Source organism: Notamacropus eugenii, chromosome 5 (genome assembly GCF_028372415.1).
Source record: "Notamacropus eugenii isolate mMacEug1 chromosome 5, mMacEug1.pri_v2, whole genome shotgun sequence".
Taxonomy (NCBI): Eukaryota; Metazoa; Chordata; class Mammalia; order Diprotodontia; family Macropodidae; genus Notamacropus; species Notamacropus eugenii.
This window is the reverse complement of record NC_092876.1, coordinates 335516270-335542737: the sequence shown is the minus strand read 5'-3', so window position 1 is coordinate 335542737 and position 26468 is coordinate 335516270. Positions and strand designations below refer to the sequence as shown.

The 26468-nt window shown below is 36.0% G+C and overlaps 1 protein-coding gene across 3 annotated transcripts in view; it reads left to right on the top strand.

Annotated features, from left to right (window-relative positions):
* Window positions 1-26468, top strand: part of PAK2 (p21 (RAC1) activated kinase 2) — a 131914-nt gene that overhangs the window by 65849 nt on the left and 39597 nt on the right. For all 3 annotated transcript variants that reach the window (XM_072613643.1, XM_072613642.1, XM_072613644.1), the window contains exons 3-11: window positions 9501-9601; window positions 9972-10119; window positions 13406-13437; window positions 14439-14546; window positions 15978-16110; window positions 18562-18625; window positions 20008-20056; window positions 24226-24338; window positions 25835-25952. In XM_072613643.1, the coding sequence (XP_072469744.1) occupies window positions 9501-9601; window positions 9972-10119; window positions 13406-13437; window positions 14439-14546; window positions 15978-16110; window positions 18562-18625; window positions 20008-20056; window positions 24226-24338; window positions 25835-25952 (866 nt within the window). The remainder of the gene's footprint in view (window positions 1-9500; window positions 9602-9971; window positions 10120-13405; window positions 13438-14438; window positions 14547-15977; window positions 16111-18561; window positions 18626-20007; window positions 20057-24225; window positions 24339-25834; window positions 25953-26468) is intronic.

Below are 26468 nucleotides of genomic sequence, written 5' to 3'. Positions count from 1 at the left end.
CTTATCCTCCAATCCCTTGACCCTTCAAAGCTCTCCCAGAGCATCTTCCCTGCACTAGCTACTCCTCTTCATCTCGTCTTGACTCTTTGGTGAACCAGTTCAACTCTATGCTATTGTTCTCTCATGAATCCCTAGCCCTCTTATCATATCGCCAGTTATACTCAGCCAAGCCTCAGCCTTGGTTCACTCCTGCCATTTGTTACCTTCATGTCCACATGTGTACTGCTGAATGAAGGTGGAGCACTCTCCATCCCTCCTTAGACTTCCCAATGGCTCTTGCTTCCCTCATTCTCTCAGCTGAGAAATTTGCCTCACATTTTACAGAAAAAATTGAGGCCATTCTCCATAAAGTTCTCATCTCCTGTTACTTGGATGCCTTCTGTCACCTTCTCCTCCTTCACCCCTATCTCACATGAAGTGGCCTCACTCTTTACCAGGGCTAACCCCTATGTTTGTTAAGTGGTCTCATTCCATCCTGTCTCCTCTAGTGGATTGCCACCTCTGTCATCTCCACTCTTTCACTTATTTTCAATCTCTCCCTGTCTGCTGACTCATTTCTTACCACTTTCAAACATGCCCATACCTCTCCTATCCTGAAAAACCCCTCACTTGATCCTTCCATCTCTGCTAACTCTCATCCTGTATTTTTCTGTCCTTTGCAGTGAAACTCTTCGTAAAGGCTATCTACACAGTAAGTGCTTTTGCCAAAAAAGTAGTCCAGAAGAATGTGCTTAGGCAAACATGATGGATGATCTTCTTTGACTTGGTGATATAGAAGAACCACATTATTGTCTCCCTAAATGTCCAGCTGTCAGCAAAATAAGGGTCTCCTATACAAAAAATTTGTATATCTGCCTCATCAGCCAACTGTATTTGATAGCCTCTGATTTTCTACTCCTTGTTGAATTCTGTGTTAGAAGCTATTAAAATACTTTAGAACTATGACTTGTAAAGTTTTTGGCATTTGATGTCAGCAAGCAGATTTTGAATGTTCTTCTGTCTCCCCAGAGACTTCTTATTTCAGCTGTTTAAGAGTTTGGCTTGCTCAGATGCAAATTAACTTAAGGTGTTATTATATGGAGGCTGTGAAACTTAACCTGAAATGTTGGGAGAATATACATTTGATTTCATTTTCCTCAGAAAACTTGGTGACATTTTTGCTTTTTCCAGTTCTCTAATATGTAATTTGGGTGCTCAGTAAAAGTTGAATGAGTAGGTAAATGAGGCACATAACTAGATGACACATTAGATAGAGTGCTGAAGCTAGAGTCAGGAAGACCTGACACTTTGTAACTTTGTGAGGCTGGGAAAGTCACTTAACCTCTGCTCAGTTTCCTCCACTGTAAAATAGGATTAATAGATCCCCATTCCTAGGGTTGTGAAAAAGGAAGGAAGGACTTATTTATTAAATAAGTCCCTATATGTGCCAGGCTGTGTGCTTAGCACTTTAAAAATGTTATGTTTTCCTCACAACAGCCCCTTTTTTCAGTTGAAGAAACAGAATCAGATTAAGTGACAGTAACTAGTAAGTGTCTGAGGTTGGAACTGAATACAGGTCTTCCTGCTTCTTACTCCAACATATATATCACCACCTCACTATTTTTGTAAAACACTGTAGACCTTGAAGTGCTGTTTTAATGCTTTATTATTCATTTAACCCATTTTTACTTTTAAAAGGACATCTTTTTATATATTACATGTTCTTGATAAAGTCACTTTTGAAAGGCAACAATTCATGTTAGAGGGCAAGAGGCTTCATATATGCATTAGGTATTAAAAAGAAATTTGAAGATAAAATTGTGCCTTTTTTACAATAGCTATTTTGATGAAATAAATCAAAGTTCATATTCAGCCAAATTAAGAGCCTTTCACTACAGGTAAAGAATATGCAAGACTTTCTTTTAATTTTGTTTTTTTCCCAGTGGAATGTTGACTGTGATTGAGCTAAAATTATTTCTTTGACCAATTTTAATTTAGAATATATTTTTGATGTTGAGTAGCAGCAGACAGATAAAATACCATTATATTGAATAGTTGTCCTTCGTCTTTGAAGAGAACCAAAATGACATGTCCTTTTAAAAGTAAAAATGGGTTAAATGAATAATAAAGCATTAAAACAGCACTTCAAGGTCTACAAAGTGTTTTACAAAAATAGTGAGGTGGTGATATAGATAGTGTTGGAGTAAGAAGCAGGAAGACCTGTATTCAGTTCCAACCTCAGACACTTACTAGTTACTGTCACTTAATCTGATTCTGTTTCTTCAACTGAAAAAAGGGGCTGTTGTGAGGAAAACATAACATTTTGGTAAAGTGAAATTTCATTGTGTCCGACTGTGACTGATCAGACCAATACGAGCTCGGAATGCTCCACCACAGGTTGGTGACAGATAGTTCATATGAATATTTGGGGTGCATATCCCAAATTTGTGCATCCTGTGTTTACTTTGTGCTGTCTCAATTCTGCTTTGGTCAAAGTGCACAGCACCTATCTGGGCACGCCATACTGAGAGGTCCTGTGCCAGTGTCTTCCATGTTGCACAGTCAAATCCAGAGTTCTTGAGAGAGACCTTGAGAGTGTCTTTGTATTGTTTCTTCTGGCCACTGTGTGATCACCTGCCCCATGCAAGTTCTCCATAAAATGGAGGCTACGTGGAGTGCTTAGAGCTTGATTAGGCACCGAAGATGCCAAGGTCATCCACTGCATCCTGAGCTATCGTAAGCTGTCTTGACTCTGTTCTAACACTGGCCTATGATGACTCTGGAACAGTGAGTGAGGCTGATGACTTCGTGCAACTCTGCTTCACTTAAATCCAATTTACGCACGAATCACAAGTCATCACTCATACCATTTCACTATTATGCCTCAGTGTCCTGTGGTGACAGGCAAGTGATCAAGCAGCAGATGCGGATACACTGGGAGCTGTAGTCACAACCCTGGTCACAGGTGACCCAGGTCATAGGTTCACTTCTTACTGGAAGCAGCAGTGGGACTCGGCAGCCCCCTGGGTGTCTGAGCAGCCTTTTAAGGATTGCATTGCTCACCTCCTGGTGTGAGGAAGGGGGCTAGAAAAGGTGCCTTATTATTGCTTGCTTACCCAAGCCTGGCCTGATTACCATGGCAGGCGGGGTATCCCACTATGTGGTTGAAACACAAAAAAATGTATGAAAATATCTGCAAAGATGGTTCCACTCATCATCGGCACATGGAATGTGCACACACTAATAGACAACACAAAATCCAGTAGACCTGAAAGAAGAACTGCTCTTGTTGCAAGAGAACTCAACAGGTATCATATCCAAATAGCAGCCCTGAGTGAAACAAAGTTGGTAAATGAAGGCCAGCTTACTGAAGTTGGAGCTGGATATACCTTTTTCTGGAGTGGGCACAGTGAAAGGGAGCATACCTTTTCATTATGTTGAATACTATTCTAACGAATGATTTTGTACAACAAAGTTGTTTTTGTTTTCAGTTCTATAAATAAAATGCTTTATTAACTCTTGTTACCTCTTCTTAAGACAATTATCTAAATACCTAATTAGAACATATCTATACTCTTCAAAGATATCTACCAAAACAAACCTTGTAGAAATAGTCACTAGTTCAGATGCTAGTTGACTAAAAAGAAGTTCAGTTCCATCTTCTTTAGATTGGGAATGTGATTCTTGACAGCATGATCATTTTAATAATTTCATCACAGTAAAACATCTTCATAGCTAATGATTCTATCAATTTGTGTCTGAATTGTGTGTGTGTGGGGAACTGATTAGCAGTAGTTCATACATTTAACTCCTTCCTTCTCTGTTGATTCACAAAGGTAAGTCATAATAACATACTTCTTTGCCTGTTTGCAACAAATAGGGGCCTTCTCTTATGTAGAACAAGCTTAGTTGCACTATACTTCAGCTATTTCTGAGTCAGGAACAAAAATACTATCTGCTGAATTTATTAGGCAAGGAAAAGAGTCCTTCCAGTTAAAGGGAGAAATCATTTTAGACTTAGGATTATGGCACAAATATTATCTTATTATTTATCTTTAAACCCCTGAAATTAATAAAATATAAGGCCCAAAGTATGTTAGAGTTGCCTACTTTAAAGTATTTTTAATATCTGCTGCCACTGTATGACTCATACCTCACTTCTTGGCTCAACACTGTAGCCTCACATTTTTATGATAAGATGAAAAAATTGATTCTTGAACTCTTTTTCCAGTGGATTAACTAGATGTACATTTGATAAACAGATTCTCCTCTCTGTTGCAGTCAGGGTATCTTTTCTTCCTAAGACTCTCTCTCTTTAAAATAGCTTTAAAGTGGCCAAGGACTTCTTGGCTTCAAGAACTATGCAGTAATATTTAAAACATCCTGTTTGTCCAACAATGACTTTTCTGTTTCCAGCACATTGTTCAGTTTCAGGCATAATGCAGAACCTTGCCATTTTACCGTTTTCTAACTTGGCGACATCTAATACCCTTTCCTAACCTACTATGTCAAGTAGGCATAGATCATCTTAAACAAACAAAAAATGAGGGCTAATAGAATTAGATTCCGAGGCTTATTTTTTTAAGAAAAATGAACTAATTCATATAAATAAACATCTAGTATTAGTTTTTTCCTTTATATCTATGTGGCCCGCTTCTTAACGTATTTCATGTCTTGTTTGTATCCTTCTTAAATTACAAACTTTTATGCCTTCCAGCCTCCTCCTTTGGTATAAGTATCCCTTAATTAATTTAAACTTATTGGATGCATTGTGGGACAGATGTGGTGTTAAGAACTACAGAAAAGTGGAGGATGAGAGCTGAGAAAAGATTGGTTGTATTGAGTAAGTAAGAAATAATTGGTAACTTTTGAAAGAGTTGCTTTTGTAAAGTGGTATTAGAGGCCAGTAAGAAAATGAAGACAGGAAATTTAAACTGTTCTTTGTAGTGGTTGAATAATCAAAATAAGAGAGAGATAGAAAGATAGCTTATGGATAGTAAGAACAAGAGAAGTTGTTTTTTTTTTTTTTAATAGGAAAGACCTGAACATAAATTTGGAGGTACTATGATGTGAATTCAAATGTTGTCCCTAATAGTAATGAGTCACATGACACAGCGCAGGTCACTTAAACTCTCTTGTCCACAGTTTCCTCATCTGTAAAATGGAAGGTTGGACTAGATACTCTCTTAGAACCTTTGCAGCTCTAAATCTGTGATTCTTTGTCGGTAACAAGAAGGGAGCCACTACATGGGAAGAAGAGACAGAAATAATTATTAGTGCAGAGGGTCCCTGAAGGAGAAGGGAAGTGATGATGGGGTTAAGAGTACTGTAAGAAGGACTGTTTTATTCTCTGGAGCTGAAGTATAGGGAGAGTAAGGGTAAAGATTTAGAGAGGTTTTGATGGAAGAGGACAAGTTCTTTTACCTCACATGTTTTAGTCATGATCTGAATGAGATGAGTTGGAGTGTGGGGTGTGGAGGGAAGGTTTCAAGCAGTCACTATAGGATGTGATTGGCAATCAGAAGAATAAGAGAATTGCCATATTGCCACAGAAATTAAATAGCATGAATTTGTGTTAAATCCAGGAAATATGGTTTTGTGATTTCCTTTGGTTACATCACCTCAGATTAAGAAGTATTAAAGTTCTGTGGTGGGGATGATCAAGCTTTGAAAGATGAGTGCACGAAGAGTGGAAGAATAAGGAGTTAAGGGATTTAAGGGGGGCAGGACTGTGTCTTGTTGAACTGAACATGCTCTGAAGACAGTAAAGCTTGAGGTCAGAATAGGAATGATAGACTGGAACAAGGAAGAGAATTGAAGGAAATTGATCAGAAAAGGGGAATTTCAGAGATGGAGATTTTGGAGATAGAACAATTTTGATGATAATGATCAGGTGACTGAGGTAGAATATAACAACAGTAATAATGATGGCTAACATTTATGTGGTGCTTTAAAGTTTGTAGCATGCTTTACAAATATCGTTATTGTTATATCAACTCTAAGAGGAAGGTGCTATTATTATTCTCATTTTACAGATGAGGAAATTGAGAAGGAGGTCTCAAGTGACCTACTCAGTCACACAGCTAGTGTCTGAGGCTGGACTTGAACTCAGGTCTTCCTAATTCCAGCTCTATCACTCTTCCACTGTGCCACTTAACTTTTGATTTAAGCTTTTGATTTAAATGTGGATCCCAGGAGTTGAGGTGGTTGATAAAGTAGGAGCCTAAGGAGTTTTAAAATGAAAATTATAAACCAGATACTGAAGTCATTAAGAAATAATGATCTCATAACAGTAACAAGGTTCTAGCTAGACTCTCTCAAGTACTTAAATAGATCTGTAATCTCATGTGTTATGAGGATACCAAGGTATCACCTTGCTCTTGCTGTGTAACTATTCAGTTGGTCTGGACAGGTTCATATAAATGGAGGAAATTTCAAAGACATTTTTGAGGAAGACACACTGGGAAGCAAAGAATATGGGCTTGGTCCATATAACATGAATGAAAGGAATGGCAAGAACTTTAATGGGAAGGGATATTTGAGATGAATAGGTTTCATTGAATGCCAGAAATGGAAGAAATATAAGAGGAAGATGTTTAGGATAAAGAGGATTTGGTTAACTGTGCTTGAAAATAAAGATAGCGACTGGGGTAGAAGATGGTGCTGAGCTGAATAGGGATAAGATATTAAGACCTAATCTCATTTCCTGGTTTTATTCCATGTTTATAAGGAGAAGGAATATGTAAGAAGCCTCAGAATGGTATTCTCAGACATAGTCCACAGAGTCTTGAGTTTGGCTGGTATCAAAGACTGGTTCATCTTATTATCTGATCAGCCTCTTGTGTGTTCCTACCGCACTCCTACCCAAGTAGACAAACACAAATAGGTCTCCTGTGAGGGATATTTTTTCTTCTGGGCAGTGTGCAGATAGTACCAACCATTGGGGTTGCCAGTAGGACAGATCTTTTTACCCTTCAAAAGGGAAAGTCCAGAGAATCATATAAAGTGTCATAGAAGCAGTTCATATAATTCAAAAGTCTGAAATGGAAACTGAAGACCAACCCATGGTCAGGAAGTCTCCTTTACTTTAGAAATGCTTTCCTTCTAAGCTGTATAGATGATGAACTTCCGTGGTGCTGCAAACTTCTTCAGGTTTGTCCAGAACTAGGTGGCTAAGCTCAAGATCATAGGTGTCAGTGAAATTCTGAAATTATCCTTACATATAAAGGTTAACTTGTGATCACTGCTCCTGGGAATGATTGGAAGCATCACATTGGCATACTAGCTTCCTGCATCATTCAGTCCTTAAATTTTTGTGTTATTTAGACCTAAAATCACCTATACCTACTAATTATTTTGCCTTTAGCTGATTGAGGACACTGAATTTTTCACTGAATTTCTGATAGTCTCATGCTTGTTCCCTTTTTTATGGCATACCAGCTTCCCTTCAATTCTCTACTTTCCATGTTAAATAATTTCCTCAGTCTATATCTGCTCAGAAAAAAAAATCTTTTTAATGTCCTCTTATCCCAGGAAATCTTTGCAGAATAAGTGAAGGTCTGAAAAGGATATGTTTAGAGTTTTGTGTGTATCCGAATAGTACCAAATACATTTGCATTCTTGGTAAATGTTGATTTAGGACAATAGCTTTGCCAGAGAGAAAAAATGATATTGACATAGTTCATCATTGTGATATATGATGCATTTTTTCTTACTAATTGCTTGTGGCAACTTTCCAGAAGATTATAAATTTTCTCTTTTCTTCCTCTTTAAAGTTATCAGAATTCTCAGTAAATGTAATTTTGAACTGAGCCATTTCTTCTTCTTGGCTTCCTAATTCTGTTGTCAAAATGATCCAAATTTAAGCCACTTCCTTTCTCCTTGAATTGGCTTGTATAAAACCTCAGCATGACCTATAATTCCTGTTATTTTTTAGTATATATATTAATAGTGATGTAAGTATAACATGAGTAGAATAAAAGGCCATTTTTCTGAATCAGAAATAACAGATAAAAAATTTTATTCATTTATTTAAAAAGCATTTATTAAACACCGACTATGTGGCAGGCACTGTTCAAAGACTTGGGAATGCAAAGAAAAGAATAAAATAATCCTTAACCTTGGGGAGCTTACAGTCTAAGAGGGTGTGTGTGTGTGTGTGTGTGTGTGTGTGTGTACGTGTGTACGTACACGTACGTACAGGTTGTACTAGAAAAGGATCAGACTGTGCTTTCATGTCAAAAGAGGCACGAGCTAAATTTTGAGGGAAACTAGGTATTCTGTGAAGGTAGGAAGGAAGAATGGTGGGTTTGGGAGAGAAAAAAAATGAATTATATTTTGGACAGGTTGAGTTTGAGATGTCTAAGGGTTGTAGAGGTGATGATATAATGCTCATCTGACCTTTCAAAGACAGGCTTGTATTGGATGTATAGATCTATGAGTCAGCTGCCTAGAATTGTTCATTGAATGTGTGGATGCTGATAAGTATATCTAGAAAATATGTGTTTAGAGAATGAAAAGAAAGAGGTCTTTGGGTAGAGTCTAGGGGGTCACTTGTGTATTGAAGTTGGTACAATCACGAATAGCTAGAGTCTGAGACTGAGGAATGACCGGAGAGGTTGCAGAACTGAGACCAGTGTTAGGAAAACTCAAGAAGAGGCTATCTAGAAGGAAGGGGTTAGTTATTAATTGTATTAAGTAATTCAAGGGTGATAAATAAACTGAGAAAAGGATATTAGACCTGGCAATTTATAGATCATGGATAACTTTGGAGAGAATAATTTCAAATCAGAAGCTTTATTGCGGAGAGTTGAAAACTAGGTTTGAAGTCAGAAAATGGAGGCTTTTCATTCCCCCAGAGCAAGAAGTAGTGGGAAGGCAGGGCAGGCATAAGCATGCCTACTGTGGCAGGACAGAAGCTAAGCTTCAAGGGAGGGTTTGACTGAGTCCTGGGACTTGACTGGTCATAGAAGAATGAGACATTTTTCTCCCTGTTACCTGATTTCAAAATTGCCTAATATTCAGGTAGGCCCAGCATTCAGCTTCTCATATAGTAATCAATATGTACTTCAGACCTTTCTGGATTCCAGTATGGAAGGGACTTCCCTGTTAGCTAATTGAGAGTCTCTGTCACTGGAGATATCCAAGCAGAGCCCAGTAGATACTTGCTGTTACTGTATAGGATATTCATCTAGCAGGTAAATTGTTGGGCTAAATGACCTAGAAGGCCTCTTTCAACTCTAGTATTCTATGAATCTACCTCTTTTCATTCCCATTACCTCATAAATCATGTCACTCTTTCCTCTTCTTTGTGTTCCGCCTTTGTTTCCTCCCATCTTTCAGTTCCATCTTGTCTGTAAGGTCCCAGCCTATTTTCTGTTGGTTGTTTTTTGTTTTCATGAAAACTGTCCCCAGTAATTTTAGCTAACCTGTAAAAATTATTTACTCTATCAACAGAATTTTTTTGCCAAGTTTAAAACTTTATTCAGTAAAGATATGTTGATTTTTTTTTTTCCATGTAGGAAGTAAGAAAAAAGAAAAGGAACGGCCAGAAATTTCTCCTCCTTCTGATTTTGAACACACTATCCATGTTGGCTTTGATGCTGTTACAGGAGAATTCACTGTAAGTATAATTGGTTACTCTTTTTCATTGTGTGCTTAAGAGAGTTTTACTTTGCAGAATTGAGTTTTTCTCCAAGGATATAATTTCTTAATTATTAGAGTTTTTTTTGCTTCCTGGGAAGTGCTACCAATTGTAAAAATAATTTGTTATTTATTGTCCAGAATAGAGAAATATTTAACGAAGATGGACAAGCTTCAGACAGAGGAAGTTAAGTTGTGGTACCCCAGTCTAATGAGATGAATCTAGAGTTGAGGGATAATTACATTTGCCATTATGTAAAAGTTTGACCTATATTGAATCCAACTGATTTTATGTATGACAATTTGCCATGTCAGCAGGCAGTGCTGTTCAATTAATATCTTTTTTTAAGGGAATGCCAGAACAATGGGCTCGGTTGCTACAGACCTCCAATATCACCAAACTAGAACAAAAGAAGAACCCCCAGGCTGTGCTGGATGTTCTGAAGTTCTATGACTCCAATACAGTGAAACAGAAGTATTTGAGCTTTACCCCTCCCGGTAAGACGTTAGACTACGTTGTAATAAGGTGTAGTGATGCTGACAAGGTTGTAAAATTTAAGATGGGGGGAAGAAAAGAAATAGATACTAATGTACATAGCTAATGAAGCAAGAAATAATTCTAGGACATGCTACTTATCCATAAATGAAAGATTCCTTTTTTTTTACTCAGATTTTTCTCTCTGGGGTTGCTCAAAATAGTTTAAGGGGTTCAGTGGGGCAAACAAGCAAGCAAACAATAGACAGGCACACACAACAGGTTTGTCTACTTTGCTTTGTGTCATTTGGGGGAAGAGAGAGAGACAGATTTAAGAATATGTTATGTCTGAAAAATTGGCTTCTTACCAGTATGGAATCAGTCACGAAAGGTACTGAGTAATAATCAAATATATAATCAGTTGATTGTTGGCTAGTGTCAGTAGAGGGCTCATTTTTATATTTGTAGCTTGTTAAATTTTTTTGTTCTACCTTATTATCTGTGGGGGGGAGGGTTGAATAAGACTTTCCTATATGATAGTGTAGTAGTTTTTTGTTTTTTTTTTAGAAATCCATTTAAAACTTGTTGCACAATTTTGGGCTAAAATCTGGAAATTGGGAGTTATAATTTTTTTGGAGGGGAGTCAATTGGGCATGAGTGACTTGCACCTGTCACATAGCTAGCTAGTAAGTACCAAGTGTCTGAGACTGTATTTGAACTCGGGTCATCCTGACTCCAGGGCCAGTGCTCTATCTGCTACATCACCTAGACAGCTGGCCCTAGATCCAGGAGGACCTGAGTTTAAGTTTGGCCTCTGATATATCCTGGCTTTATGACCTTAGGCAGGTCACTGAATCTTTCAGTTATCAAGGTAACTCTGAGACTCTTCAAGTTGCTGAGAAGGGGATCCTTAGTAGAGTAAGTCCCTCTCTAGGCACTCCCTCTACTGATGAGATCCTAGGCCTTGTCCCAGTCCCCATCCCTTGGTAGTTTTAGTTGTTTTTGGTAGTTTCAGTTGATGGTAGTTTTGGTTGATAATTACTAAACTTATAGTAACCGTTTAGATAAAATATAAAGGAAAGGTGAGTTTGAATGCCACTGTGTTAAATGGCAGGGTGAGCTGGTAAGTTTATGGCTTCTCCCAGTGATTCCACTTGATAGAAGCTTGGGAAGTAGGATTTGTACAGATTGTTATATCATTGAGTATCAGAACAGGCATAAATGAAGAATGTACAACCATTTTTGATTCTTATGTTAATGAGATTGAAAACTATGTTTTAAAAAAGGTAGATGCTTAGAGTAGGCCTCTGGAGTACTGGGGCCTATAAATCTTCAATTTTATAATTTCAAACTTATAATTTAGATTTTTTTTTAGAAATTCCATTTAAAACTTGTTGCACAATTTTGAGCTAAAGTCTAGAAATTGGCAGTTATAGTATTTTTGGAGCAGGGGCAATTGGACATAAGTTACTTGCACGTTGTCACATAGCTAGTAAGTGTCAGGTGTCTAGGGCTGAATTTGAATTCAGGTCCTCCTGACTCCAGGGCCAGTACCCTATCCACTGCACCATCTAGAATTTCACTCCCAAAAATATGATCAGAGAATTTACCAAAACAGACTGAGGCAGACACCCTCCGAGTTTCTTAACAGAGAAGAATAATTAGTAATGTTGAAAGATAGGAAGATTGTGCTCCATTGTGGGGTATTCACATCAGATCTTTATTGACAGGATCAGTAAAGACATTTAGCTTTGTAAGTAGAATTTACACACATTAAACACCTAAAACCTCAGGCATGGGAACCTGAGTATCAGAGTATAAAGTAAAGCTTCAAATTGGTGAGGCCTTCTTTTAATTAATCCAGTTGATACAAGCAAATTCAATTTTAGTCATTCAGAAGAAGGGAAAACTGGCTCTCTGAGGTCACATAGTGGCCAAATTTACAGTTCCTTTTGTTAGGGATTCCATCTTAAATGGTATTTCAGTGTAAGGGTCTTTATACAGTGGTTGTACAAAAAGGAATAGAGTCTCTTCCCACACCAATATCCTGATCTCTCTTGACCTTAATCATTACTAGTAAGGGTTGTGGCTTATCCCTCCACCTCAGTCACTTCAGATCTAATCAGTCAGTAAAATTCATCTTTGGGACAGATAACAGTTTTGAAATGCTTTCCTTTCAGTTTGCATATTCTGCATAATCTTCTGGACTTCTAGAATTTCTGAAAAGAATTAAAGGTCTCACAGTAGTGATTTTTACCCAAATTTTGGTAACATGATTGGCATTGAAATTCTGAGGTGTTAACTATTTGGCAGCCAGCCTCTGTAGCCAGATACCAAACTCAGTCTTACTAGTTCAATTAAGGTACAAGTTTGGTGGTTTGGAAATGGAATTTGTTTCATTGTATTTTTCCTGGAATATGTAAATGGTTCAGAGTTATTTAAAATCTACTGGTCAGTGAGAGCTCTATTATACTTTAGCAAGGGTATGAAATTGCCCTTTCATAAGTAACTCCTCCAGTCAGTTCATCAGTACATAATAATCTTTTTGGATAAAGGTATCTTATGTCACAGTTACTGTTAAGATCTGGGACTTAATACAACTTTATATAAAACCAATTTTTAGCTATTGGGAGATCTTCTACATAATTATTTTTTTTCTCAAAAATTAATTCATCTTGAACTGAAAATCCAAAGGATATTGCTTAACTTCATTGTTTAACAGAATGAAGGGGATAAAATATACCTCATTGTGTTCTCACATAATTTTTATTTTTTCTGGTAGATCTCTACATTTTAATTTTGTTGTTGGATATGGCTTGGAAATTGTGATGAGTTGCCATGGTAACATTTATCTAAAATGTTCCTAAATATTTATGGATCAGTATTATGCAGGTGACTGGACAACAGTTTGGTGTATGATAATGTTCCAGTTTCAGTACAATTTATTATTGATTTTTAAAAAAATATTTTGAGATCTATCATTGTACTGTGGGGAATAGTTGTTTCTTATTTTATGAAAGACAAGAGTCTTAGGTATGATTCTTTTAATCCTCAAATTAGGTCTTTCTAGATATTTGGTGGGTGCTAATTTTTTTGTAAACCTGTAATGATGTGTTGTACAAATTTAAGTTTTCTTGCATAATCTGCATGGATTAATAAATTAGCCCAAAGTCCTTAAGGATGAAAAAAAAAACCCAAAGAACTTCATTGTTTAACTTCAGATTTGCTGAAATTCGTTTTTTCCTCTTAATTAGTTCAGTTTTTGTCATTTATTTAAATAAAAATATTTATTTTGTTTTTCTTTTTTAGAGAAAGATGGCTTCCCCTCAGGAACTCCAGCAGTAAGTTGTTGCTATTTTTATTGCAGTTCTTCAAATTGCCATTATGTTTTTGGTACTTAATAAAGGAGTTGTTAGTTTCTGCTTTGCATTCTAAAATAACTATAGTCGCTGAACCTTGTGGTACTGTGTTAAATAAATGGCGCAGAAGTCAGCAGTCATTTATCAGGTGCATAATGTGTGTCAGATACTCCACTTAAGACTAGGGATAGGAAGAAAGGGAAAAGATAGCCCCTTTGCTCCCAGGGAGCTCACAGTCTAATGGACAGGGTATTTGATTTTGTTTTCTTGATAAGTACAAGAAACCATTTTAAATCAGTGGAACTTAGGATCATAGAATCATAGATTAAGAGCTGGAAGAAATCTTAGAGCTTTATCACATCTAATTTTTCCCTCATTTTACAGATGAGAAAACAAGAGTGTAAAATGGTAAAGAGACTTAAACCAGGATCACATACAATTTTGAGTTAGAGGCAGGACTTAAACTGAGGTTTTCCTCACTTAACTTTTTATCTACTACATCCCATGATGTTAATGATTAACAAATGTCAAGTAAAAGTCATTCTGGCTATGTTCTTTACTGAAATCATGTAAGGGAAGAACTAAAGTTAACAAGTTTTGTATATTTCATAAATATATTCTAATATGTTCCTTATTTATGTACTTAGTGTAAGTCAGATGAAGGTTATTAATAACCTTCTTTTAAAATGTGCCTGGTTCTACTGAATTGCTCAGATGGTTCAAACTATTGCTTTTAGGCCATAGCAGATGGAGAACGTTTTCCATATTAATGGTCTTTGTACAGATGGATGCTTGCTAAATAGTTTGTTCTCTTAAGTGACTGCAAAATTATGGAATTACACTAAACTCACTGTGATTCTGAATGGATTTATGTCTCCTAATGAGGTTTTTATTATATTAAAATTGCTTCTTTAAAGAAGCAATTTTTTTAGGCTTCATTTCTTTGATGTTATGTGTACTATTTGTCCCATTTGATAACCCAGCTGAATGCAAAAGGCTCAGAAACTTCAGCTGCAGTAACAGAAGAAGATGATGATGATGAAGAAACTGCTCCACCTGTCATTGCTCCTAGACCGGATCATACAAAATCAGTGAGTGCGTTATTTGTGAACTGATGATAATTTTGTTGGTTTATGGTTTATATGAGAAAAAAATTAGTGTTATTCTGGTTGTAGAAACCTTCCAATAGCTAATCTTCCTTCTAAAGGCATTAAGCTTTAACAAAATAATTTTGTACAATGAGATCTATGAAAATGACTTGTGATTGAAAATGATCACTAGAAAGATAACTTTTATTAAGAAGTGAGCAGGCCCTCTTAGATCTATGTATAGTTTCTGCTTTGTGAGATTCAACCATGTTCATGCTTTAGCAAGCACCTTTTTTTGATAATTCCTAAATTTTTAACTCTAGTCATCACTTTTCACCCAAGTTTCATTCTTGCATTTCTATATACTTGTAGATATTTTCTCTTGGATGTTCTACCAGTATTCCTGCCTACCCATTTCTTGGCTGTTCTACAAATTCTAGTTCAAGTTCCATCTCTTAAATTGAAGTTTCTTTAACAAATTGAACCATCCTGACCATCTCCTTCTCTTGAACTTCCTTTGTCTTTATAGTCTGTATTAGGCATACCATTTAACTTGGCTTTTAAAAACTGTTCTTTGTATCTTATGTGTGAAACTGTTTAGGGAAATAAAAACCCTGGGGTCAGAGATCATGTCTTATATCTCTTTAAAATTTACCATAATATCTAGGTTAAAAGCAATTACTAGTTTCTCCAGCTTTTCTTTGAAAGATCCTATTTTTAGTTTTCCCAGAGCCCTGGGTTCACTAGCAGGTGATAAGATCCTTAAGGACAACGAGCTTCTTGTGCAGGTACAGAGAAGTAAACACTGGAAAGTCCCAGAATGGAATGAGGAAAGGGTTTTTTTTTCAGGCTATATGCAATTTTATTGGAAATCCTGGTGACAGCCAGGGAGTGGATTTTATTTACTAGTTGTTTAACCGTAAGCTAATTGGTTGATGATTGTTTGAAATAAATGTGATGCAAATTAGTAGAAGCTTGTTTCTTGTAGAAAATAATAGCATTTTATGAAGATTGCATATTTTGTAATTCTTATTTGCAAAAATAAGATAATTACAGATATAGATATAAAATAGATAAAATTAATTCTTTTTCAAAAATAAGGTCTCTAGGCTTGTTTTTTTCATCCTTTCTTTAGATACAGTATAAGTTTAGTTCTAAAATGAGAGGTTGACATTGTATACATGACTCTGCTATACTCTTTAAGTGGATTATTAAATACACCACATTGTACAACAAATATTATCAAATCTTCACTATTTCCATTAAGTGATTTGTAGAGACAAATGAATGCTGAAAATGTTAACCTCTCAATCTTTAGATCACTAAAAGTGACCATAAATGATTTTAGTATTGGTTAAAATCAGACTTGAATCGTGTCCAACAGTTAAGGCCTGAAAACGTTGGGCCTGAGTAGTCAATTTTGTCTCCCCATAGATTTACACACGGTCTGTAATTGACCCTATTCCTGCACCAGCTGGTGATTCTAATGTTGATAGTGCTGCCAAATCTTCAGACAAACAGAAAAAGAAGACTAAGATGACAGATGAAGAAATTATGGAGAAACTAAGTAAGTTTAATAACACTTAAAATTTTCTAAAACTGTTGTGATTTTTTGTTACAGTTTTTTGTGCTGTATTCCACTCAAGCTGAATAGAGATTATTCCTAAACCATATCTTAAGGATAGATTAATTTATAGTCTTATAACAGTTGGTGGCTTAGTGGATAGAACACTGGATTTGGAGTCACAAAGACCTAAGTTCAAATCCAGTCTCAGACACTTAGTAGCTACGTGACTCTGGGCCAGACATTTAACCTCTATCTGAATCAGTTTCCTCAGTTGTAAAATGGGGATAATAAAAGCACCTGTGTCCAAGGTTGTGAGGATCCAAATGGAATATTTGTAAAGTGCTTAGCATGGTGCCCAGCACATAGTAGGTGTTAATAAGAGTTTGCTTCTTTCCAGAGTAAGAATAGCTCCAGTTCCATCTAGTAAAGTCAGAATAATACTCAGAAGAGTTGCTGTTGTCTGGTTAGTGTACCAGTCCACTATTTGGAAGGTGGTCTTTATTAACTAAGAGTGATATCTCTCAAAGGTTCCGTCAAGGTTTTCTCCATGGAGAGAAGGCATTGTTTCATTTTTGTCTTTGCCTCTCCCAGTGCTTGGGTACCATAGATGTTTGGTGCCTCGCACAAAGGTATAATATAGTTAGAAAGGCTATATGAGGGTTTGGGTTTGCCTTAACATGTGAATTATTATAGTAGAGGGAGTGCTGGGCCTGGGGTTAGGAAGACCAGAGTTCAAATTTGGCCTCAGACACTTAGTACCTGTATGATCCTAGGAAAGTCATTTAACCCTGTTTGCCTCACTTTCCTCATCTGTAAAATAAACTGGAAAAGGAAATGGCAAACCAGTCCAGTATCTTTGCCAAGAAAACTCCAAATAGGATCACAAAGAGTTGAACACGAGTGAAATGACTGAACAACAACTTATGCATGGAATCCACATTTGTTTGGGTTTTAAGTAAAAAGGTTATTTTTGCTTAGACTTCATTTTTCTACCTTTTTTCCAGATCTTATATACCAGGAATAGAGTTTAGACTAAACATGTAATACATGAGGTGCCAGTGTAGAATTTCTGGAATTTCTAGGAAATTTTGGCAGAACTACTAATGACTTTGAAAAGCACTGATTTAGAGAGATAAAGAAAATAATTTTGGATGTTATTTATTTCAAGCATTTATTTTCTCCCCACTAACTTTTACCTTATGATTTCTGATTTTTCAAGCATAAAGCACACACACCACCCCCCTTTTTTTGGAGGAAATAAGGGTGGATGCTTCATAATGTGCTTATCACCTTTTCTCTTTTGGAGAAGTGTCCGTGCTGTTTTAAAAAAATATACATGTACTTATTATGCACCCATTATCATCTCCCTTTGTCCTACTCTGGTCCCAGTTGGCCAAATTAAAGTTGAGTATTATACGGAATGAATTTTTAACATAGCCCTGATTTTTAACTTGAGTAATTGTTAATTTATTGAATTTTCAGTTTTGTTGATCTGTTCATAAAAATTCCAGTTTAGGATGTTAGCATTTTTTAAGTTTCACAATTTTGAAGCCATTTATTTAGTCCTTGTTGACTTTATTTTTAATTTATTTTAGAGGCTAAACCATCAACACAAATATTTCTGTAGAATAGAAAAGAGGATTCTTTTTGGAATCATATGTCTGTATTAAATATAACTTGTTTTTAAAGCATATATTTAATAGTGCTACCAACACTTTTTCCATATCTGTGTTTCTTTCTGGTCACTTGTTTCTGCTTTGATGGCATTACTGTTACTATCCCTCCATATTTTTTTATTCTCCCCAAACAAAAGGCCTTCTTTGGAACAGATAAATATGGTCAAGTAAAACAAATTATGCACATTGGCCAAGTCTGAAAATGTATGTATCATTCTGTGTCTCTTGTTGATCACCTCTCTGTCTTTTGACTTTGACACAAAGCAGATGCCTACATAATTGAATCCTTTCTGTAAAAAGTTGCTACTTAAAAGACTTTTCTTATTTGTTTCTGTAACCTTCATAGTAACAGTAATTGCCAGTATGTGCCACAAGATGAAATTAAAATAACCATGTAGACATTTTTATTACTTGCTTCTTTAGTCTGTTAATATTAAGCAGCTTCCATTAGACACCAGTGGTTGTGTTCTGAAAGTGATTGGTATAAAATTAACTTTTCTGTACTTAAAGAAAATTTAGTTTGTTCCGCATAATTAAAAACAACTTGGAATTAAGAGTTAGGTAAAAGATTATATTTATTTTTAAGAAATAACTTATATACATAATAATATATTTTATTGCTACTTCTTTCTCAGTGAATTTTCTCTGACTTTTGTAAGCCTGGTAGCATATTTGAGAATATTGATTTAAAAAAAAAATCTGAAATGTTGTTTGCAAAGAAATAGTACCAGTAATTTTTAATATTTTAATTGGCTTTCTCTTTTTTTAAAAATAGGAACTATAGTCAGCATAGGTGATCCCAAGAAAAAATATACCAGATATGAAAAAATTGGGCAGGGGTGAGTATTCATAAAGATATTTACCAAGATGCCATCTTGCTTGCTGTTTGTTATCATGCTGTTACTAAAATTAATGTCTTTATGGATTAGTATAATGGTAACTAGATGAAACACATTTAAAATGGTGTTGGATTTCTGTACTAGTTGTGTTGTGAACAATTTTTCATCCTTATTTTTACCCAAATACTGTTTTCTTTTTGTTGCTTTGGGTGTGTAAGGAAAATAAATGGCAAATTATGTTGTAGTTGTGCTCAGAGAATCTTACGGGGTAACATGTAGGTAGATTTGTAGCCATATATGTATAAATGGATGTGAAAACATAATGGTAATTATCGAGATGTAATTAAAATTAGCCAGGGTATATTATAACAATATAATGACTGTGAAAAAACCTTGGTGTAGGGCAGCTTGGCTTGGGACTTCAGCTGGCCTGAGGAGTGGAATCTGGGCAATAAACCTCATTTTTTATGCAACAGAAATTTAAAAGAAATTATAGGTTGGATTTCTGTTAATTTTTATTTAGAATAAGAAAATAAGTTTTAAGAACCTTTAGTGGGTAAATACTTAAAATTAGATGTTGTGGAAATTCACATTCATTATACTGAATGGAAAGTGAAAAAAATAACTGGTTCTGCTTCTTTAAATGAATTCTTGGAATGCTACTAGCTTGGAAAAGAAGTAGTTTTAGCTTTTTAGCTCTTCTTGTTGATATTATTTTTATATTCATCTATCCATTCATTCATCAGATGTGTATTGAATGCTCACTATGGCATGACACTCTTCCTGCCCTTGTCTAGGTAGTAATAGTATTATGAATTTTAGCAAACCACTTTTTTAAACCATATTTTTAAAGCAAAACATACTGTTCTGTTTATAAATCAGTGAAGATTTGGAATTTTAAGGAGTAATTATGTTGGAAAAATTGCTTTTTCTGTCTGAAAAAAAAATATTTTAGGAACAAAAGCCTTATGCCTTTATGGAAAACTTATTATATTGTTTAAAAAATCCCTCTGATCATTTAATTTTTTTTCCATTTATGTTAAGTACCTTTGTTGGCTATTTTAAGCCTTTCATTCTAATTATGAGAGGAATATGAGAGATTATAGTAAACACATGGTCAACTTTGAAGACAGGAATATTAGTTTCAAGTCCTTCCTCTGACATAAGCTAGCTTTGTGATAATGGGCGAATCACTTAACCTTGTCAGGACTCTACCAAAGGAGTGAGGTATACCTCTCTAAAACTCATTATTGATCTCTGTCAGTAACAGGAGTTTTCTCTCCTGTGGTTCTCTATACCAGTGAAATCACAGCATGAGAAAGATTGCAGTGTTTGTAGTGTCTTAGAAACCCCAGATTTGGTCATGTCTTTTATTGTTGCAGGGCTTCAGGTACCGTTTTCACTGCTACAGATGTGGCGTTGGGGCAGGAGGTAGGTCACATCAGTTTGTAATAACTGTCTGTTTTGAATGAATTGAATTATGCATGTTAATTAATAAAGAATTATTGTTTTGATTAGAAAATGTTTCAAAAAAAAATTTATATTCCTAACCAGGAAACAAAGAAGGGAGGTTTGTTATTATTTGGGCTTGATAGTGGGTAAATCAACTTAAAGGTAATTAAATGTTTACTTCAGTTTAGCTTTGCGCTAAGCAGTGTAGAAAAATATAAAGGAATTAAAAGCTATGTTCTCTTTTCACAATAAATAAATTAATTTTAAAAATTATTAAATCACCACTAAAGACCAAGCACTGTGCTAAGCTCTGTTGGTTACTAATAAAAAGTGAGATGTCCCTGCCACAGGGAGCTTCCATTGTAATGGAGGAGATGTGGAGAGAGAGAACAGTGCCTGGGGGAAGAGTATTTTCATTAGGAAGTTCAGGAGTAATGGAAACATTGATTTTCAGTGCTGGAAAGGGGATTGAAGGAGAAGTGGGGGGTAGAAGTTCAGTGGCAAGGCTTCTGCTAATAAGATGTTTAGGAAGTAGAGTAAATGTGGCTGGGAGTTGCCTGAAAGAATAGGCCCTATGAAGCATTTATCCATGAGAACAGTGGGAGACCTAGGGGTGGGACTGGGTGGGGGAAGGGGACAGGTCTCAGAGAAAAAGGCTTTAAGTCATTAGGGCTTAGTGGCACCTTGCAAGAAGATGGTCAGGACTAGAGTTTAGATGTATATAGGTTCATTGGGGTAGGTAAAATGAATGCTCACACTGAAAGTTTAAAAGGAATGCCTTCTTCCTCATCTTGGGTTTCCTCCATCTGTATCCTTGATACTTTTTATCTCTTCCTGTCCTTTTTGTAAACTTTTTCCATCTTTCTTTCTCTGTTGGATCCTCAGTCTGTAGACATGCTCATATCTCCCTTATCCCAAATAAATCAAATATCTTTCCCCTTGATGTTGCTAGCCACTTTAACTGATAATTCTTTTCTTCTTTTCCTTGATCACCTGATTTCTAGAAAAGTATAACCAGTTTCTTCACTCCTCATGGAGATTTGCTTCAGCTTTGGTACTTACGCCTTATCAGTGCTCATGGTTGCTTTTGTTCCTCCAACCATAGCCTTCCTTTGTGGAGAGCTCAGAATCCCAGTCATCTCTTTGTTTGCTACCATCTACTTTTACCATTACCATCACCTCGCTCTCAAATCTCCCAGTCCAGTATTCTTTGTTGTGTTTTCCTATTAAGAGTATAAGTTCCTTGCAGGCAGGGAGTGTTTCTTTTTCTTATTTATATCCCCAGTTTTTAACTCTGGACCTAGCACACTGTAAACGCTGGTTTTGTTGTTATTCCTCACTCCTTTGGTAGAGTCCTATTCTTTGGGCTTTTCTTAGCAAAGATACTGGGGTAGTTTGCCATTTCCTTCTCCAGTGGATTAAGGCAAACAGAATTTAAGTGACTTGCCCAGAATCACACCACTAGTAAGTGTCTGAGGCCAGATTTGAACTCAGGTCTTCTAACTACAGGCTCCACTGAGCCACCTACCTGCCTAAGTAGGTAATTAATAAATGTTTATTGTATATTTTTTTTAATTTCTGAGATCTTTGGTAATTTTATTCTCCTTTTCCCTTTTGTTCATTTTCTTGCTTTTTTCTCTTTGATGATGGTTTCCCTGCAGACTGAATTTGAAAGTCTCTTAGCCTCTTCCCATGCTGGGCAACAGTTCATGTTGCCATTACCCCACCTTAAGTGATTCTGAGAGGACAGAACTGGTCTCACTTGGATGCTGAGCTCTTGACCTCTTGCTTAGTGGAGTGCCACACAAAGCTCTTATATACGTATCCTATATCCCCTTTCCCTCTGTTCATTTGTTCTCTGACTGAGCTTTGTTGTAGCCCAGACCACTTCCATGTTGCTGTTGTGCAGCCTAAGAAAATTTCTGCCATTTTGATTTCTGAGGCACTAGGAGGAAGATTGGGTGGGGTTAGGGTATAGGTGGAATTGTGGCACAAAGGAATGGTTCAGCTTGTATAGCTTTGCTTTGGATCAAGTACTAGAGGGAAGGGATATTGAGTGAGCATATTAGGAGCTAGCCTTCTCTGCTTTAGTTCAGCAGTTCAGGTATACCTTGTTTGGGTTCTTGGAGTCACATTCCATGGAGATAGCTAAAATTCCTTTATCTTTTATTTAGAGATCTCATGATCAGAAAAATTATCTGGGCCTTCATCTTGTTGGTCACATCACCTAGAAGCTTAACCACTTAGCTCTGGAATAAAATATAAGCTTCTGACATTCAGGGTTCTCTAAAATGTAACTCCAGTCTACCTTATAGCCTTATTTCATACTACATCCTTTTCATGTATTCTCTTTTCTGCTCAAACCTAGACTATTTTTTCCAGTCTCCAGTACTTTTACTTGCACTGAGTCCCTTGCCTAGAAAAGATGTCTCCCTACCGCTTGCTAATCATCTTTTGAAGTCCCTCAGGACTCACTTTGGGTGCTGTCCTCCATAAAACTTTCCTTCTTTTTCCTTGTGGAAATTTTCTTAACCTCCTTAAATTTCTGTAGTACTTTGCCATCTCATTTTTCCTTATACCGTAGTTTATTTGGATGTGACTCTTCTCTGCCCTCCCATCTTTCTCCCCAATTAGATTGCTAGGTACTTGAGAATGAGGTATGTATTGTATCTATCTTGGAATCCCCAATGCCAGTATAGAACTTTGCACATAATAAATGCTTAATAAGTGCTAATAGTAGCTTCTGCTTGTGTTATAAGACAATACCAAGTACTGCCTTATGTGGTACAGACTATAAATGTAATAGGGATCCAGAGAAGGGAAATATGGGGGCAAGAGTAGTCAAGGAGGAGATAGGATGTTACTAGTATTTGTAGAAGCAGAAAAGAGTAGGGAAGAGCATTTCAGGTGAGAACAGCATGAACGAAAGTATGGAGGTTAAATGAATATAGGACAGTTCACTACTTAGAACAGCAGGATAGTGTTATGGAATGCTAGAAATAATATTGGGTAAGTAAAGGTAAGTTAATTATGAGCATCAAATGCTAACTTTCTTTGGTGAAGAGAGGAGAGGATTAGTTGTCAATGTGGTTTGTCAAACTATTGTCATGCATGGTGAATTTGATATTTTCTGTCCCAGAGAAAGTTTTGAAGGAGGTATTCAGAACCTGAATAACCTGAATTTTGTGACAAGTTCATAAATGGTTGTAATTATTATTTGTAATAACTTAAATTTATTATTGCTGAAATGGGAGGAGATATATTCAGTGTTTAAAATACTTGGGTTGGAATTCTGTTTCAAATGATTACTAGCTGTGTGACATTGGGCACGTCGTTTAACCTCTCTGTCTCAATTTATTCATCTGCAAAATGGGGATAATAATGACATTTGCTTTATAGGGATATTGTGAGATTAAAATGATAATCTCTGTAAAGTGCTTTCCAAATATTAAAAGTTCTTTGTAAAATGTTAGCTATCATCGTTGTCATATTAAATTTACATATATTTGCTGGACTGTGCATATTTGTGATGAAGATTTTCTTTTTGTTGGGCAACTGGAGGGACAGATTATAAATGCATATAAACACAAATTTATTTTTTTAAAAATGGCATAGTGTTTTAAAGTTGGCAGCTTGTATTAAATACACTATCTCATTTGATCTCCATAAAAACCCTGTGAGGTAAGTGCTGTAGATCCTATTACCCTTATCTGACAGAGAAGGAAACTAAGACTTAGGTTCTGACTTGTTCATGTCCCACAGCTGGTAAATGTTTTAAATTAGAATTAAACCCAAGTCTTCCTGATTCCAATCCCAGAACTCAAATAACTACACCATACTTCCTCTCAGTACATTGTTAGTTCCCACAAATTTGGTATTTGTACTTTAGAATATGCTATGGTTCCCATCATGAATACATGTAGTGAGTGAATTTATTCTTTAGATTGGACATTCTTTGCAATTAGGGAATAATGTTAACTCTTCAGATCACATGGAGCCTAGTTCAGTGCTTTGTACTTTAAATGTTCCATTAATTTCTGGGATAGCTTCTTGTTCAGTGCCCAGTATATATTAACAGGTGCTGATGTCCTAATCTACAAAAGGTTAGCAAGTTACCACTCTTATTTTATTCTCTTCCTTTGATGCAGGTTGCTATCAAACAGATAAATTTGCAGAAACAGCCTAAAAAGGAATTAATCATTAACGAAATTCTTGTAATGAAAGAATTAAAGAACCCCAATATAGTCAACTTCTTAGATAGGTAAGTACAGATTTTTCAGAAAGTTTGAGGTGAGAATGTAATCTTTAAAATCTGATGGTGTTTCTTCGTTGTGAAGATAATTAGACACAAAGGTACAAAAGGGCTTCTTTATGAAAGGCTATGTTGTAGTTTTTCTCTTCCTTCCCATCCTCTTTGGTCTGTGATAGACGATTCTCCCAACTTGAGATTGAAACCCTTAGTTCATATTTCAAGTGTCATATGATCATTTTCTTGGCAAATAGCATGCGTTTGTATACTGATGATTCATTTACCTGGCACCCATAAAGGTGAAGTTTTTTCCAATGCTAAAACATTCCATTAACCATTTTTAGTGAAAATATTTCTGAGATGTAGTATATTTTGATAAATCAGAGTTATTATGACCATTAGTTATTGTCTTCTACTATGTTGTAATGTAGTAATTTCTGTATCTCTTTTCTTGCTGTTAAGCTTGCAGCTATGTCTTGTTTTTTCAGGGTGTACCAGAGCTCGCTAACCTTTCTCTTTATGATTTGTTACTTCTGATTTGTGATTTGGACACTTAACCAAGGTTTTTAGAACTACATTTGTTGAGTCTGTAAGTTTTGGATGATGTTCTATATGGCTTCATAAAGTAAAGTGAAAGGCCATTATCTAATGTGACTTTAAAAATTTCTACATTTTTCTTTTTATTGTGAACTTAATAAACAGCCATTATGAGCATTTCAGTATACAAAACATGAGAGAAAGAATTATATATGAAATTGTGAAGTTGTAGAATATAGTTTTTTAAAGTACATATAGAATTTGACACTCTAACAAAACAGTCTTGTCTGTTGCCTACTGAATTTCATCCTGTTCTTTTTTGTGTGTCTAAAAATGTTCTATTGATGATCTTTTTGTTTTACATCCCCATAATTCCTATTACTCCCTTCCCCACCCCTTTCCCCCCACCAAAAACCCTCTAGCCCTTCCATATAACAAAAGGTATAGTCTCTCCAAACAAATCCACACATAGGCTTTGTCTGACAGCCTATGTCTCATTTCCTCCATCACCTTTTTGCCAAAAGATGAAAATCATGTTTCATCATCATTGTTGTGGTATTGGTTACTAATAGCTTACCTTTCTATTTTGTAGCCTGCCTGTTCAAATCCTTTGGCCATTTATCTCTTGGGGAATGTTTCTTGTTCTCATCTATTTGTATCATTTCCAGTGTGCTCTTTTGAGTGCTCTGTCACAACTATCGTTGATTCTGTTTAGTTTACTTACTGATTCTTGGCTGGTAAATAGAATGTCATGATAGTTTTCATTTCTTATGTTTATTTCAATAAGGGAATGCTAAGTGTAAATTCGATGGGATTGAGGAATCCTCTATTATGGAATTATTATGGATCATCAATTTAGATGATTCTTAGTGATGTTAACAGAACTAAAATCAACTGCAAAGAAAGTATTTGAGTGAAGATTGCTGTGAATCTAATAGAAAAGAATGTTTATTTTTTTCTTCTGTTTTTAGTTATCTTGTAGGGGATGAATTATTTGTGGTAATGGAATACCTTGCTGGAGGGTCTCTTACTGATGTTGTAACAGAGACGTGCATGGATGAAGCACAGATTGCTGCTGTGTGTAGAGAGGTGGGTCTTGTGTTTTCTTGTTAAAATGGTTAGGTGGGGGTGCAGGAAGGAAAGTCTATGCCATGTGTTTTAATAATGTAACTGATTATGTTCCTAGGAAATTGCAGTAGAAAAGTTTTCTTAGTGAAAAGTCTTCAGAAGTTATTTCCATTTGGATTTACTTTACATGTGAGCTCTCAGCTACCTTTGGAGTAGTCTGAGAGCTCACACATTCCGGTGTCTTGGGATAAAGTCTGGACCTCTAGAGAGCTCAGGTTATAAGTCAGTAAAACCCACTATGTTGCTCCAGGTCTCTGCTTTTTTGCTGTCTTAACCGTACAAAGTAGATTTTAAACAGATCCTTTGGTGTTAGCTTCTTAATTCCAACCCCCTTGCCCTTTTTCTTACCTTAAGATGTGGTAATGTTCTTTCTTTGATCCTGTCCTTTCTGTGTGGACTTCTTTCTTTTAAACCAAAGTAGAAGGTATGTGTGTAACTCCTGTTAGAGCTACTGACCCTTCACATTTATTCTTTTCT